Genomic DNA, 17464 nt, shown 5'->3' on the forward strand with positions numbered 1-17464 from the left:
AGAAGGTTTAAACGACGGGTTATTGACTATTGGCATTAAAAGAGATAGATTTCTTAATTTTAGATTCTGTTTTATTTGTTTCCAAGTTCTAATTGTGCTGTGTATCATTGGATTTTTATTATAATTTTTGTTATTCAGATTTCTTTGGTGAGAGGAGAGTCGCTCCTGTATTACACGGAGAGCAGTCCTCTCTCTCCATTACAATCCAGTCCACCTGCTGGGCAGAATTGTCCAGCAGGTGAATCATATTTTTAATATTTACTGCCCAATTATAGTACATAAAGTTAGGGAGCGCTAGACCACCCATCTCTTTTGGTTTACTAAGGTGTGCTCTTTGTATTCTGTGGGATTTATAATCCCATATAAAATTTGTAATGTCTGAGTCTAATTTTTTGAAAAACTTTTTTGGAAGCTATATTGGAATTGATTGAAATAAATATAGGATTTGTGGTAAAAAGATCATTTTTATAGCATTTATTCGACCTATTAAAGACATCGGGAGCGTTTTCCAGAATTTGATTAGATTATTTAGTTTCTTAAGTAAGGGACTATAATTGGCGTTAAACTTACCGTGATAATTTCTAGTGATTTCAATTCCTAAATATTTAAATTTTTCTGTGGCTATTTTAAAGGGGAATTTCAAGAGATGTGTTAAGTCTTTCGGTTTTATCGACATAATTTCACTTTTGTTCCAGTTTATTCTATATCCTGAGAAATATCCAAAGTCCTCAATTAGATTTAATATGTTTGGTATACTGATTTGGGGTTTTGTGATATACAGTAGTACATCGTCTGCATATAAGGATATTTTGTTCTTTAAATATTTTGTATTATAACCGTAAATATCCGGGTGTGTTCTAATTTTTTCAGCTAAAGGTTCAGTTACCAGAGCAAATAACAGCGGTGATAATGAACATCCTTGTCTATTGCCCCTTGTTAATTGGAATTTCATAGATAGTATATTATTAGTTAGTATTCTAGCCGTGGGTTTGTTATATAATAATTTTATCCATGCGATGAAGCTCTCTCCCATTTGAAATTTTTGCAATACTTTAATCATATAATCCCATTCTACTTGATCAAACGCTTTTTCTGCGTCCAATGAAATGATAGATAACTCTTGTTCTTGAGGTTTGTGAGAGTGCATTATGTTAAGCAGACGTCTCAGGTTATTAAATGAATGTCTCTTAGGTATAAATCCCGTTTGATCCTCATTTATTAATTTACTAACATATTGACTTAGTCTTCTAGCTAGTGTTTTCGCTAATATTTTTTGGTCCGTATTTAACAAAGCAATAGCTCTATATGAGCCTGGTTCTTCTATATCTTTATCTTTTTTAAGTATTAATGTGATCGTTGATTCTGCTAGTGTTTCAGGTAAGATTTGTTCTTTAAAAGCGTATATATACATTTTCTGTGGACGTGGAGTAACTATGTCGTAAAAACATTTATAAAATTCATTACTGAATCCGTCTGGTCCTGGTGTTTTTCCATTCTTAAGTGTGTTTATTGTGTCTTCTATTTCCTTAGATGTAATTTGTGCTCCCAATTCCTCTTGTTCCTTCAGTTCTAGTTTTGAAAGGTTACAATTGTCCAAAAATTCTGAAACTTTATTATTGTCTATTAGCGTTTTTGATGTGTATAAATTCTTGTAAAATTGAGCAAATCTTTTATTGATATCATTAGGTAGTGTTAATAATTCCCCTCTATCTGATTTAATCTTTAAAATTGCATGATCTTTTTCCCCGTTTTTTCAGTTGGCGTGCCAAAAGTTTATGGGGTTTATCTCCAAATTCGAAATGCTCTTGTTTTGTAATTTGGAATAATCTTATAACTTTCTCTGATAATAATTTATTTAGCTTAAATTTCAGTATTAAAATTTTATTATGTTTATCCATAGTTGGATCTTTGCTTTTACAATGCTTTTCAAAGCCTATTTTAAATACTTGAATGCTGAGACTATTTCTGAAAATGATTTCGTTTTGAAGAATTTCAGATTATTTTTCATTCTCAAATGTTGTCATTTTGCCAGTGAAATGTGTGGAATGCGCTGGTTTCCTAAGAGCACATCATTTCCAACCACAATTAGAGGGATTCCTGGCCAGCAAATACATTTACATCAAAGTATACAGTATCACAATGCATTTGAATACACATATTATTCATAGTGATAGGCTGAGCAAGGATTTGAAGATCATTTTTAGCTCTGCATTCAAATTTGGTTTACAAATAGAATTTATAGGTGGGGGGGTGTTGCAGATTCAGATCTTCCAAATGCCACTCGATATTTTACAAAACTCGGTAAACTCCCCTCATGCCTCGTTCACTCCACACCTGGAGTATTGTGTGCAGTTTTGGTCTCCAAATTTTAGGAAGGACGTTCTTGCTATTGAGGGAGTACAGCGTAGGGACGACAGATGGCACAATGGGCTAAGTGTCGGCTGGCACAAGGTAGCTAATTCGAATCCCGCTTGGAGTGCATACTGTCGTTGTGTCCTTGGGGCAAGACACTTCACCCACCTTTGCCTGTGTGTAAATGTAATGTAAATGGAAGCACTTTTGGGGGCAATGCAAGTTGACTAAAACACTCTGGAGTTTATTATTATAGGTTCACAAGGATTGGGATGGCGGGGGGGGACTGTCATATTGATTGAATGGAGCAGCTGGGCTTATACACTCTGGAGTTTAGATGAGAGGGGATTTTATTGAAACATAAGATTATTAAGGGTTTGGACACGCTATAGGCAGGAAACACGTTTCCGATGTTGGGGGAGTCCAATACCAGGGCCCACTATTTAAGACTAAGGGGTAAGCCATTTAGAACGGAGATGAGGTAAAACCTTTTCACACAGAGAGTTGTGAATCTGTGGAATTCTCTGCCTCAGATCAGATGGAGGTCAATTCTCTGGATGCTTTCAAGAGAGAGTTAGATAAAGCTCTTAAAGAAAGCGGAGTCAGGGGATATGGGGAGAAGGCAGGAACGGGGTACTGATTGTGGATGATCAGCCATGATCACATTGAATGGCGGTGCTGGCTCGAGGGGTCGAATGGCCTACTCCTGCACCTATTGTCTATTGAAAGAAGTGCTGGCTTCTCCAATATCCCCCTATAACCCAAGCCATCCACACTGGCAACATGCTGATGAAACTTTTCTGCACCCTTTATAGCTTAATTCCATCCTTCCTATTGTATGGCAGCTAGGACTGCACACAATATTCCAGGTGTGTCTCACCAACATCTTGTGCAGCTGTGGTAAGATGTGCCAACTGTTGTACTCAGTCCCCCATCCAATAAAGGCAAGTGGTTATACATATGTTGCCACTTTCAGGAACTATATCCTTGTACCCTTGAGCCTCTGCTCTACAATATTCCTCGGCCCCTGCCGTTTTACTGTGCAAACCATTACCTGGTGGATTAGAGTGTGTACGGTTGAACACACAAATACATTCTAAAACAATAAAAGCAAATATATTCTAAACACTCTGCTGGTATTTAATACCACTGCCATGCTGATTATAGGTTTGTTTCTCTACTTTTCTGGACGTTCTTTCAGGAAGGAGATGAGGAGAAATTTCTTTAGTCTGAGGGAGGTGAACATGTGGAATTTCTTTGACTAGATCCCGCATTGGAATCTGGTCACATGGGATCCAGGCTAGCCAATTGGATAGAAAATTGGCTTGATGGTAGGTGGCAATAGAGGGTTATTATTCAGCTTGGAGGACAATGACCAGTGGTGCCAGAGTCCACTCTTATATCTCATCTATGATAAGCAATGATTTGGTTGAGAATGTGGATGGCATGGTCAGTAGGTTTGCTTATTTTAGTGCAAAATTGGTGGTTAGAATTTGAGGGGTAACTTTTTCACACAAAGGGTGGTGGCTGAATTGAACGAGCTGCCAGAGAAAGCAATCAAGGCAGGGACTATCCCAACATTTAAGAAACAGTTAGACAGGTACATGGATAGGACAGGTTTGGATGGATATGGACCAAATGCAGGCAGGTGGGACTAGTGTAGTTGTGTCATGTTGGCCGGTGTGGGCAAGTTGGGCCAGTCTCCATACTGTACCACTCTATGACTCTAGGAACCTATGAGGACCGTTTTGTTCATTGATCATGGATTTCTGTCAGACTTAATGTGAATTGTAACGGAATATTTATCACTTCTTTCACAGTTACTGAGCGGCACTGGGTTTTTGCAGGCCCTGCAGCAGTTCCCGAAGGATAGCATCAATGACGAAATAGTGGAATTGCTCCAGCCGTATTTTACTATGGAGGATTACACATTTGAAAATGCTAAGAAAGTGTGTGGGAATGTAGCTGGTTTGTTGTCTTGGACTCAGGCCATGGCTGCCTTTTTTGCCATCAACAAAGAGGTGCTTCCTCTGAAGGTACGTATGAAGCAGAAGAACATTGACATTAGTCATTTGGAAAATGTTACTTTGCAGTATATGTTGATTTTTATACAACTAGTTTTTTTGCATTACTGATCATTCTATTTTCCTTTTTTTTTAAATTTTTTATATTTTTATTAGAAGTACAGTAAATTACAATAATACACATCAGATATATCTTATTACATTTATTGTACCACTTCGTTTTTCGAGCTTTAAAAAAGATAGAAATAAAAGAAGTAAGGAAAGGAGCAAGAATCGTGAAGGTGCAGGAAAGTGTTGGGAAAAGAAAGCCCCTTAGGGAAGAAGTTAGAGAAGGAAGAAAGGAAATGAGACCCTAGAAAGAAAAAGTAAAAAAGGAAAAACAATCGCTCTAATGTAACACAAAACTCGCAAAAAAGGATATACCAACCGTGTTTTTTTTTGTTTTTTTTAATTTATTTTATACCCCCCGTTGCCAGATCCTGGTATCATTTATACTTTAAATTACTATTGCACCTTATGCTTGTAATAATTCCATAAATGCAGACCACGTCTTTTGGAAGTGGTCTGCTTTGCCTGCTAGGAGGAGTCTCATCTCTTCCAAGTGTAGTGTTTCGAACATGTTTGAAATCCACATTTTTAGTGTTGGTATTGGAGCATTTTTCCAAAATTTGAGTATGCTTTTTTCCCATTATTAGCCCGTAATTAAGTAAGTTCTTTTGAAACACGTTTAATTCGGGGTTACCTTCCGATATTCCAAAAATGAACCATTCTGCTTTTGGTACAAGTTTTATTTTAAATAATTTTGTAAAGATTTCAAATATTTCGTTCCAAAATGTTTGGATTTTAATACAAAAACAAAAGAGTTCCATTCTATTTTCTAACTTTAATATTTTGAGTTTACTTGAAAATATCAATTTTTGTGTCTTCAATTTTTTTAATGTGTTTATTATATAGTGTTTTCTGGGTAAAAACAGTATTGGAAATAGGTCAAGCAGCGTGTATTTCTTGGGTCTAATTGTGAATGAAAATGATTAACTGTGATAAACACTTCCAATGATGATATGTTGCCGCACAAGGCTGTGGAGGCCAAGTCAATGGATATTTACAGGCAGAGATAAATAGATTCTTGATTAGTACGGGTGTCAGGGGTTATGGGGAGAAGGCAGGAGAATGGGGTTAGGAAGGAGAGCCATGATTGAATGACGGAATAGACTTGATGGGCAAATGGCCTAATTCTGCTCCTGTCACTTATGAGCTTATGACAATAGACAATAGGTGCAGGAGTAGGCCACTCGACCCTTCGAGCCAGCACCGCCATTCAATGTGATCATCCCCCAATCCCCGTTCATGCCTTCTCCCCATATTCCTTGATTCCACTAGCCCCTAGAGCTCTTTCTAACTCTCTCTTAAATACATCCAGTGATTTGGCCTCCACTGCCCTCTGTGGCAGGGAATTCCACAAATTCACAACTCTCTGGGTGAAAACGTTTTTTCTCACCTCAGTCTTAAATGGCTTCCCCTTTATTCTAAGACTGTGGCCCCTGGTTCTGGACTTGCCCAACATTGGGAACATTTTTCCTGCATCTAGCTTGTCCAGTCCTTTTATAATTTTATATGTTTCTATAAGAAACCCTCTCATCCTTCTAAACTCCAGAGTATACAAGCCCAGCTGCTCCATTCTTCTCAGCATTGACAGTCCCGCCATCCCTGGAATTAACCTTGTAAACCTACGCTGCACTCTCTCAATAGCAAGAATGTCCTTCCTCAAATTAAGGGACCAAAACTGCACATAATACACCAGGTGTGGTCTCACTAGGGCCCTGTTCAACTGCAGAAAGACCTATTTGCTCCTATAATCAACTCTCTTGTTGCGAAGGCCAACATGCCATTCGCCTTCTTCACTGCCTGCTGTACCTGCATGCTTCCTTTCATAGACTGATGCACAAGGACCCATAGATCTCATTGTACTTCCCCTTTTCCCAATGACCCCATTTAGACAATAATCTGCCTTCCTGTTTTTGCTACCAAAGTGGATAACGTCACATTTATCCACATTAAACTGCATCTACCATGCATCTGCCCACTCACCCAACCTGTCCAAGTCACTCTGCATTCTCATAGCATCTTCCTCACAGTTCACACTGCTACCCAGCTAATGATGACTTTATGGTAGCAAATATCAAGACAACTGGAGATACTGGAAACTTTAAACTGTAGACTTTAGAGATGCAGCGTGGAAACATTCCTTCGGCCCACTGAGTCCGTGCCGACCAGCGATTAACCCTGTACACTAACAGAATCCTACATACTATGGACAATTTACAATTTTACCAAAGCGAAATAAACTACAGACTTTGACATCTTTGGTGTGTGGGTGCAAACCGGAGCTCTGACGGAAAACCCATGCAGGTCACAGGTGGAGCGTACAAACTCCGTACAGACAGCACCCGTAGTCAGGATCAAACCCGGATGTCTAACGTTTTAGTCGGCATTTTTTTAAATGTCAGGCTTTCAAAAAACTGCAGATGTTGGAAACCCAAAACATAAACAGAAATTGCTGGAAGTAATGAGCAGGTCAGGCTACATCTGGGGAAAGAGAAACAGAGTCAATACTTCAGGCCAGGGACTCTGTCAGAACTGAAAGAAGATTAGGAAAGCTTGCAAAACTACAGGGAGGGTGGAAGAAGGGGGTGTCTCTGGTTGCGGAAAGCTGGGGTGACTAGGGGGAGATACATTATCTGGTCAATGGGAAAGTGACAGCGGTTCGAGGGTGAACATAGACAATATTACGTGTAGGAAGAAACTGCAGATGCTGGTTTACAATGAAGACACGCACAAAATGCTGGAGTAACTCAGCGGGACAGGCAGCATCTCTGGATAGAAGGAATGGGTGACGTTTTGGGACAAGACCATTCTTCAGACTGAGAGTCAGACAGAGATAAAGAATGTAAGGTGTGAAAGCAAGACATCACAGGGGACGAAGGTCAAGGAAAAGGTAGAATAGATAATTGCACCTTCCCCTGGCTAACAATGATCTGTTCTCCATTTTCATTGACCTTCGTCCCCTTTGATGTCTCCTTTTCACACCTCACATTTTTTATCCTTGTGTCTCCCTCTCCCGACCGTCGGTCTGAAGAAGGGTCTCGACCCGAAACGTCACTCATTCCTTCTCCCAAGAGATGCTGCCTGTCCCGCGGAGTTACTCCAGCATTTTGTGTCTATCTTCATAGGCAAAAGAATGTGGGAATGCCAAAATGTACAGCACAACAGCACGCTCAGCTGGTCAGCAGATGGGGAAGTGGGTTTTGGTTAACACCTTATCAAAGACAAGAAGGGAAAGAGATACCATTGCAATTTAAGTTAGTCCTTAATTTTACTACTCCAGGTGAGATTTTGTCCTTATTCTAGAACTTCAGGTAACTTGTTTTCTCTGTCATATTAGCATGGCTTGTTTTTTTTTCTCTTTATATTCCTTCCTTTTTCTTCTGTCAGAATGGAGGATATTTCCAGCTTGACCTGTTCAGCTAGTCCTCCTGCACTTCATGTTACACGTCTTACATTCTCATGTCCAAATGCTCCTGTTCATTTATTGATCCGATCCTTGTTTACAGCTTAAACCAATGGTCACCCCAGTTTTATCCCATCAGAAGGATCTCCCTCCCTCACCATTGCTGAAGCTTAACAATCTACACATGCCCCTGTTTTAGTTCTAGTGGAAGATCTGCGATCTGAATCTCAGTCTCTTTTCCCACGGTTGAGGCCTGATCTGCTGAGTTTTTCCAGCAATTTCTGTCTTATTTCAAATTAGCAGCATCACATTTGCTTTTCATTATTATATCAACCGATGTTAACATGAAAGAACAGGTTGGAAAATCAGTGGGAAATTACCACAATAGTCAGGGTGTTATTTCAAGCTCAGAGGTTGAACAGATCAGAGTAGCACCTATTGCTGGATGCACATCCCACATGTGTAACCCTCTGATCCACTACACCTTGCAGGAGGAACTTACCAATGCCCTCACTGCCATTTTCACTGAACTACCACTGGAAGAACTTGTGGATAAAAAAAGACCTCATCTTATTTTACCCTCAGCTTCCTGATCGAAGCCTCAACACTCACCCCCGTACACAGCACTTCACCTCAACACAACAGGGCTGATCCCAACACACCACTCCGCTTTATTTCATTTCTGCCTATTGGCTGCGATGCCTCACAATAAGCCAATCTAACAGCTCTGCTTTAAACGATGTAAAACGATTTAAAATGAAAAAAGTGAGGATGATACTTGGTCTCCGACTCTGCGACCACGTTTCAACCCTGACTCACTACCACCGCCATGTGTGTTCCTTCAAAGTCATCTTGTTGAGTCTCATTGTCTGTAACTCATTCTCACCTAAACAGTTAACAATGGCCTTTCCTTCATCATTGTTACTGTTTTTCCTATATTTTATTAGTTTGTTCTATATCTCTCTATATCTCTCGTTTCCCATTCCCCTGACTCTCAGTGTGAAGAAGGGTCTTGACCCGAAACGTCGCCCATTCCTTCTCTCCAAAGATGCCGCCTGACCCGCTGATTTACTCCAGCATTTTGTGTCCACCTACGTTTACAACAGGATTTAGTTTACAACAGGCCAAGTTATAACAAATGATATTTAACTCTGTTAAAGCGGGAGGTATTGCACTTTAGTTTATCAAGCTGAGGCAGGAATTAAACAGGAAATGGTACAGCCTTGGAGAGTGTTAGAGAACATTTGAAGCTGTGATATTTCCAAGAACATTCAATGGTTTTATTAGAGAAGTCTGCTCCAAGCTGCCTACAAGTATTGCCTCTGATTTAATAGTATCATGGACTCAAAGCCATTGCTAATAGCCACAGTATTTCAGCCACTGGCCCACTTCTAAGTGGAAGAGTAGAACAGCGTAAACTTACAAGAAGTTCAACTTTATTTATTTTCTTTACATTTCTACACAATATGAAGCAAAATTTATCTGAATGGTGGCCGATTAGGAAAAGGGGAGATGCAACGAGACCTGGGTGTCATGGTACACCAGTCATTAAAAGTAGGCATGCAGGTGCAGCAGGCAGTGAAGAAAGCGAATGGTATGTTAGCATTCATAGCAAAAGGATTTGAGTATAAGAGCAGGGAGGTTCTACTGTAGTTGTACAGGGTCTTGGTGAGACCACACCTGGAGTATTGCGTACAGTTTTGGTCTCCTAATCTGAGGAAAGACATTCTTGTCATAGAGGGAGTACAGAGAAGGTTCACCAGGCTGATTCCTGGGATGTCAGGACTTTCATATGAAGAAAGACAGGATAGACTCGGCTTGTACTCGCTAGAATTTAGAAGATTGAGGAGGGATCTTATAGAAACTTACAAAATTCTTAAGGGGTTGGACAGGCTAGATGCAGGAAGATTGTTCCCGATGTTGGGGAAGTCCAGAACAAGGGGTCACAGTTTAAGGATAAGGGGAAAATCTTTTAGGACCGAGATGAGGAAAACATTTTTCACACAGAGAGTGGTGGATCTGTGGAATTCTCGGTCACAGAAGGTAGTTGAGGCCAGTTCATTGGCTATATTTAAGAGGGAGTTAGATGTGGCCCTTGTGGCTAAAGGGATCAGAGGGTATGGAGAGAAGGCAGGTACAGGATGCTGAGTTGGATGATCAGCCATGATCATATTGAATGGCGGTGCAGGCTCGAAGGGCCGAATGGCCTACTCCTGTACCTATTTTCTATGTTTCTATCTATGTTTCTATGTAAAAAATCCTAAGGTACAATCTGCTCCGTCTCTTTTCAAGAACGAATTGCAGTATTTTCTTAAGGGTCATTTATGGGTAATTTCTCTTAAAACATAAAGGGCCTGTCCCGCTGTGGCGATTCTTTAGGCGACTGCCAGCAACTGTCATTGTCATAACAGGTCGCCAAAAAAACGACGACTGGACCCCCCTACGACAATGTCTACAACAATCTACAACAATCTACCACCTAGTCGACGTCAAGCTACGGCAAGCTACCGACAACCGGCGACTCATTAGGATGTCCACCTACAACCACACCTACGCTAACCTACGACCACACAGGTCAGGAGAAGTCAAGCTACGCTCATTGGCGTCAACCCACTGTCGTCGACTGTCGGCGAAAATGTTTGAACATGTTGAAAAATCCAGCAGCGACCAGAAAGACGCTACGACTCTTTGGGCGACTGAGGAGACGACTCACGACCGTACAGGCGACACCCCGGCAACCATGTGGTGACAGCCTAGTTGCCTGTAGTCACCTAAAAAATAGCCTAAGTAGGACAGGCCGTTAAGATAGATACAAAAAGCTGGAGTAACTCAGCTGGAGTAATTCTGACTAAAGAAGGGCCTCGACCCGAAACGTCAACAATTCCTTCTCTCCAGAGATGCTGCCTGGCCTGCTGCGTTACTCCAGCAGTTTGTGTCTATCTTTGGTTTAAACCAGCATCTGCAGTTTCTTCCTACGCATTTCTCTTAAAACATGATGGTTTCTGAGGAAAAAATACAATACTTTCCGTTGCTAGAAAAATCGTATTGCACAACAGAAGTGATTGGCTTCCTTATTTAATGTGTGTTTTTAGGCAAATCTGGCAGTACAGGAAAGTCGACTGCAAGGGGCCATGAACCAGCTCGGGCTTGCCCAGCATCAGCTCGATGAGAAGCAAGCTGAGTTGGACAAGGTGCAGGCCAAGTTTGATGCTGCCATGAAACATAAAATGGTGAGTTGCAATCGTAGATGAAGCATTTGTGATGTTTATGTGATACCCGACTGGTCAACAAGTCAGATTTGCACAAGTCATATTCAAGATTAGGCTTGGCAGGAGTTGGCACCCACTGCCACAAAACCACAATCCCCACCAATCACTCGCCACCTCCGGAAGTGGCGGCGCTGCCCTGGCAGCAGCGGCTCACCTGCAGTCCCATTTGTTTTTGCTTTTTTGTGTTGTCTTTTTCGTTTTGGTTAGTCTAGTTTTTGGTTTTTAGTTTGTGTTTTGGGAGGGGGGGGGGGTTGAAACAGGGCTTGCTGTCTCTCCCTGTGGGGGGAATGCGACTTTTTTGTCGTATTCCCCTTCTCTGCCTCCGTCTGCCCTGAGGCCTAATGGCGGAGCTGGCGACCTCGAGGCTCCGGAGGCAGAGCCCGCCAGGACTCGCCCTGAGCTCGCTGCCATGAGGATGGTCCGGCTCGGGGCTGGAACAGTGCTTCCGTGAGGGGCTGTGACGATCCCGTGAGGGCGGCCAGCACGAGGGAGGAACGGTGCTCCCATCGGAGTGGCCGAGTTCGGGGAGGTACGGCGCTCCCAGCCCGAGGGAGGAGCGGCGCCCATGTCGGGGCGGCCCGGCCCGAGGGAGGAGCGGCGCCCATGTCGGGGCGGCCTGGCGCGAGGCTGAGACGGTAACTTACGTGAGGGCGATCCGGCTCGGGGCTGGAACGGTGGTCCGGTGGCTGGGACGGCATTCTGGCGGCGGTGACCTGAGTCCGGGGTTCGGCCGCGAGCCAGCGGCTGCGTCAGCAGGACTGGTGGACGGCAGCTTCGACCACCCCGGGCCGCGGTGATTGAGCCGCGGGACTGTTTTAACATCGCCCGGTGGGCTATCGCCTCAACGCAGAGGGAGAAGAGGAGGGAAGAGACTGCAGACCTAAGACTTTTACCTCCATCACAGTGAGGAGATGCTGGGTGGACTCACTGTGGTGGATGTTAATATGTGTTTATTGTTTTTTTTTATTGTATTGTACGTATGTATGACTGCAGGCACAAAATTTCGTTCAGACTGAATGACAATAAAGGAAACCTGTAAACCAGAACATCCTTCCAACCTCACTCATAAGTCTGAAGGCCTGCTGATGAATTCAGAAGCCAGATGAAACAAATGTGTGGATAGTGTGTGAAGTTCTGAATTATTCTTGCTGCCAGACGAGGTAGTTGAGGCTGGGACTATCCCTTCGTTTAAGAAGCAGTTAGACAGGTACATAGATAGGACAGGTTTAGAGGAATATGGACCACACGAGGGCATGTGGGACTAGTGTACGTAGCTGGGACATGTTGGCCGATGTCGGCACGTTGGGCTGAAGGGCCTGTTTCTACACTGTATCACTTTTTGACTCGATCACTCCATATTTCATACAGATAATAGAGAATACAGAATACAGATAACATACAGAAACTTTTAGCTTTTCTGCCAAAGCTATCTCATGTCACTATTTCTCTCCTGATTTCCTGCTCGTGAACTATATCACCAGACTCACTTGATTCCAACTGCCTACACCTGTCATACACCACTTTCAAAAGATTCTAAGAGTGTTTATTTGTCATATGAACTAGAAAACTAAAAACAATTACTTGCTGCAGCTTTACAGGCACATTAGAAGCAACAAGTAAAAAATAAACAAGAAATGATGTTACTCCAGGTAAACCAGGCCATTGTGGTGCAATAACCAAAGTACTTAGAGCAACCATTGTCATTCTAAATCTGACATGCAGTTGCTGATGCACAGTTACAGAGAAAGTGCATATTAAAAAAAAGTTCAGGGTGTGTAATGAGGTAGGTTGGAAGATCAGGGCTAGCTTATAGTAGTCTGATAACAGCAGGGAAGAAGAATCTGGTGGTATGTGCGTTCAAGCTTCTGTATCTTCTGCCTGGTGGGGGAGAGAAGAGAGAATGACCAGGGTCAAATTTAACCTAGATTAGAATGACCAGGTTAGAGTTGATGGGGGAGGGGGGGGGGGGGGGGGGGGGGGGGGGGGGTGGAGTAAGAGTGGTTGATGTGATGGGACTGGGCTACATTTACCCACTCTCTAATTTCTTGCAGTCTTGGGCAAAGTTCTTGCCAACCCAAGCAGTGGTGCATTCCAATAGGGTGCTCTCTATAGAACATCTGTTGACGCTGGTAGGAGTTGTCTATAGAACTTCCTTCATCTTCTGAGGAAGGAGAGGAATTGAGTGTTTTCTTGGTCGAAGCTTCAATGCGTTTGGCCCATGACAAATCATTGGTGTTATTTATGCTTAGGAGCTTGAAGCTGTTAACCCTCTCAACCTCATCACCATTGATACTGACCAGGGCATTTGCACCACTTCGCTTCTTGAAGTCAATAACTAGCTCTTTTGTCAATGGAGTAAGTACCTGTGATGGACCAGGCAATGTCCATCACTTTCTGTAGCCTCATTCATTCTTGTTCACATTTTCCAATCAGTTCATGATGCCAGGCCTTAAGTCTCCGCCTTACACTTGTAGACGTTTGATAAGAGTATTCTGCATCATACTGTATCGTCAAGGTGGCCCGATCCTGCCAGCCTTAAGGACATGTCCTACTTTCCTGAGTTACTCACAAACTCTCCCGAGTTTCCCCCTAAATTCAAACTCTGGGAATGTCGGTAGTGAGCTTGTAGGAGTCCGTAGATGTATCGTAGCGGCTTGTAATGCCAGCCGTAGGAATTCGGGGCATCAGGTAAGTTGGGACGTTTTTTCAACATGTTGAAAAATGTCCACGAGTTTAAAAAATAGCCCTGAGTCAAGGGGAAAACTCGGGAGAGTTCGTGAGTAACTCAGGGAAGTGGAACAGGGACTTTACCCTTCACTCTTACAGAAAAATGCTGCCCCTGAACTCGCCTCATTTCTCTTTTAAAATCCTTTCACTTGTCAGATGTTTCTTCACCCGCAAACCGGCTCTCCCTATCTTTTCCATTTCCTGTGTAGTTCCATCAAAATGAATCTTACCCCCATTTAGGACTTTAGTGTCGACCAGTCCTATCTTTTTCCTCGTGCAGGAAGGAACGGCAAATGCTGGTTTAAACTGAAGATAGACACAAAATGCTGGAGTAACCCAGCGGGTCAGGCAGCATCTCTGGAGAGAAGGAATAGGTAACGTTTTGGGTCGAGACCCTTCTTCAACCCGAAAGTCACCTCTGCCATTTCTATGGGGATGCCGTCTGACCCACTGAGTTACTCCAGCTTTTTGTGTCTATCTTGAAGTTTACATGGGCTTGGTAAGGATTGCCATCTATTATGCCAAGTTCGTAGTATCTATTTTGAGGTTCTTTTTTGGAATGTAAGTGCCAGCTTTTTGTGTCTACTATCGTTTTCCATAACTATTTTAAAACTAATAGAATTATTGTCAAATAAAGTGAATAAAGACATTATACCAAAGGGTTAGTTTAAAGAAGAGATGTAGAATTTTGGTAGGATGTTCTAGTGCTATGCAGGGAGGCTGAATCAGCAAGTCAGGGGGGAAGATGAGCAATGGTCAAGGTGTAAGAAGTACAGCAAAGATCTCTGAGGATTGTAGGATGATAGAAGGCTATCGTGATGGGCATTATATCAAAAAGACAAGGACTGACAGCAGGTAAAAACAACTATATTTTTCAGCATTCTTGCAGTTCTAAGGTGTTGAAATTTGGCAGAGGTTCACCAAGCTGTGGCTGCCGATGCTCAAAGAGACCTAAGTAATCATGAGTGAAATTAAGTTTCATTTTATTCCTTTAGGATCTGGTAGAAGACGCAGAAACCTGCAGAAGAAAGATGGATGCTGCATCGACCCTGATAGATGGTTTGAGTGGGGAGAAAATCAGATGGACTGAACAGTGCAGGGAATTTAAAGCACAAATCATCAGGCAAGAACTGGTCATTGACTGGCAATATCTTTGAAATCCCAGATCCTGATTTAAACCCTTGCTAACACAGGAGTGCCCATTATAAGAGTCATAAGGTCATAAAGTCATAAGGGATACATGGATAGGACAGGTTTGGAGAGCTATGGACCAAGCGCAGGCAAGTAGGACTATGGTAGATGGGACATTGTTGGCTGGTGTGAGCGAGGTGAGCCAAAGGGCCTGTTTCCACACTATATGACTCTATGACTCTATGATAGGAGTAGACAGGCCATTCAGCCCATCAAATCTACTCTGCCATTCAATCATGGCTGATCTATCTCTCCCTCCTAACCCCATCCTCTTGCGTTCTCCCCATAACCTCTGACACCTGTATTAATCAAGAATCTATCTCTCCATTAAAAAATATCCACTGACGGCCTCCACAGTCTTCTGTGGCAAAGAATTCCACAGATTCACCATCCCGTGACTGAATTTTTTTCTCCTTCCTGAAAGAATGCCCTTTAATTCTAAGGCTATGACCTCCAGTTCTAGATTCTCCCACTAGTGGAAATATCCTCTCCACATCCACTTCATCCAAGCCTTTCACTATTCTGTATGTTTCAATAAGGGGTCCCCTCATCCTTCTAACCGCGAGCGAATACAGGCCCAGTGCCGACAAACACTCAAACCCACTCATTCCTGGGATCTTGTAAACCCTCTCCAGAGCCAGCTCATCCTTCCTCAGGTACGGTGCCCAGAAATGCTCACAATATTCCAAATGTGGCCGGATCAGTGCCTTATAGAGCCTCAGCATTACATCCCTGTTTTTGTATACAAATCCTCATAAAATAATGCTACAAAAGAGTAACATGGAATAAAACAGTAACACGGTGGCACAGCAGCTAGTACCGCAACCTGGGCTTTGATCCTGAACATTGGCACTATCTGTTTGGAGTTTGCATGTCAAAATAGGTTTCCCCTGGATGCTCAGCTTTCACCCCAAAGATGTGTCAGAAGGGTTTCGGCCCGAAACGTTGCCTATTTCCTTCACTCCATAGATGCTGCTGCACCCGCTGAGTTTCGCCAGCATTTTTGTGTACCTGTGTCAGTAGTTTAATTGGCTACCGTATATTATCACTTGTATGGTTGTGTGGTAGAAGAATTAGAGCCAATTAACAGGCAAACACCCATTCATTCTCTCCAGAGATGCTGCCTGTCCCACTGTGTTATTCCAGAATGTTTTGTCTATCTTCGGTGTAAACCAGCATCCACAGTTCCTTCCTACACATTGTGTCTTGCCAGTTGTATTTGGAAGATCTGAATCTGCAACCCCCCCTCACCACCTATAAATTGTATTTGTACACCAAATTCAAATGCAGGGTTAAGAATAATCTTCTAAGCCTTGGTCAAACTATTGCTGTTAATAATAAAGTGTATTCAAATGCATTTTGATACTATATCATTTCATGTAAAATGTGTTTGCTGGCCAAGATTGTAAGATGGATTGGTTTGGAGGAAAGTAAATGGGAGAATGGGATTGAAGGGATTTCTCTGAGAATCAGTACAGGCCGTGTGGCCAAATGTTTCCAAAATGTACACAATGTTTTCATGTCTCCACCTGACCTTCTGAATGGTTGGAGATGGACTTCTGAAACATCCTGAAATCTCTTTCATTCCATCTCATTGTCCTGGCAGTGCACCAAGCATGCTATATAACCAATGGTCTTCTGATAGCTGTGGGAAACAACTGCAGATGCTGGTTTAAATCGAAGATAGACATAAAATGCTGGCGTAACTCAGCGGGACAGACTGCATCTCTGGAGAGAAGGATTGGGTTATCAGGCAACTGAACCATCCTACTACCACAACAAGGGAGCGGGTCTGAAGAAGGGTCTTGACCCAAAATGTCACCCCTCGCTCCAGAGATGCTGCCTGTCCCGCTGAGTTACTCCAGCATTTTGTGTCTGTCTTCTGATAGCTTCTCGTCATGGTCCAAAGTGTTAATTGCAACGTTTCCACTGTGTTTGACAAATTCTACTGCCGAACCCGTTCTTTGCCATTTTATGCCGTTGTTCTCCATTCTTGATTGTTCACCCATCATTCCTTTTCAAATCTTGTATCCAGGTTAGTGGGTGACGTGCTGCTGAGTACTGGGTTCCTCTCGTACAGTGGTCCATTCAATCAAACTTTCAGAGATATATTGATCAAAGTCATCTGGGAAACAGAGCTGCAGAAAAAGAGAATCCCATACACAGATGGAATAAACCTCATAAACTTTTTGGTGGACCAGCCTACGGTGAGATTGGCTTAGATTTTAGTGATTTAGTGTATATATTGTATCTCTACTTTCATTATTTCCTAGTGAAACTAAATAACCATTCTGTCCCTTCGCATTCGAATACTTTTCATCCTTTTTCCTGTAGCTGTAGCACTATGTTCTGCACTCTGCTTATTTTCTCTTTTGCTCTATCTGATGTACCCG

General features: G+C 42.5%; 1 protein-coding gene across 1 annotated transcript in view; it reads left to right on the forward strand.

Annotated features, from left to right (window-relative positions):
- Positions 1 to 17464, forward strand: part of LOC129697689 (dynein axonemal heavy chain 8-like) — a 474747-nt gene that overhangs the window by 350694 nt on the left and 106589 nt on the right. Inside the window, exons 71-74 of the mRNA XM_055636398.1 lie at positions 4173 to 4388; positions 10977 to 11114; positions 14876 to 15003; positions 17107 to 17278. Of these exons, the coding sequence (XP_055492373.1) occupies positions 4173 to 4388; positions 10977 to 11114; positions 14876 to 15003; positions 17107 to 17278 (654 nt within the window). The remainder of the gene's footprint in view (positions 1 to 4172; positions 4389 to 10976; positions 11115 to 14875; positions 15004 to 17106; positions 17279 to 17464) is intronic.

Source organism: Leucoraja erinacea, chromosome 5 (assembly GCF_028641065.1).
Source record: "Leucoraja erinacea ecotype New England chromosome 5, Leri_hhj_1, whole genome shotgun sequence".
Lineage (NCBI taxonomy): Eukaryota > Metazoa > Chordata > Chondrichthyes > Rajiformes > Rajidae > Leucoraja > Leucoraja erinaceus.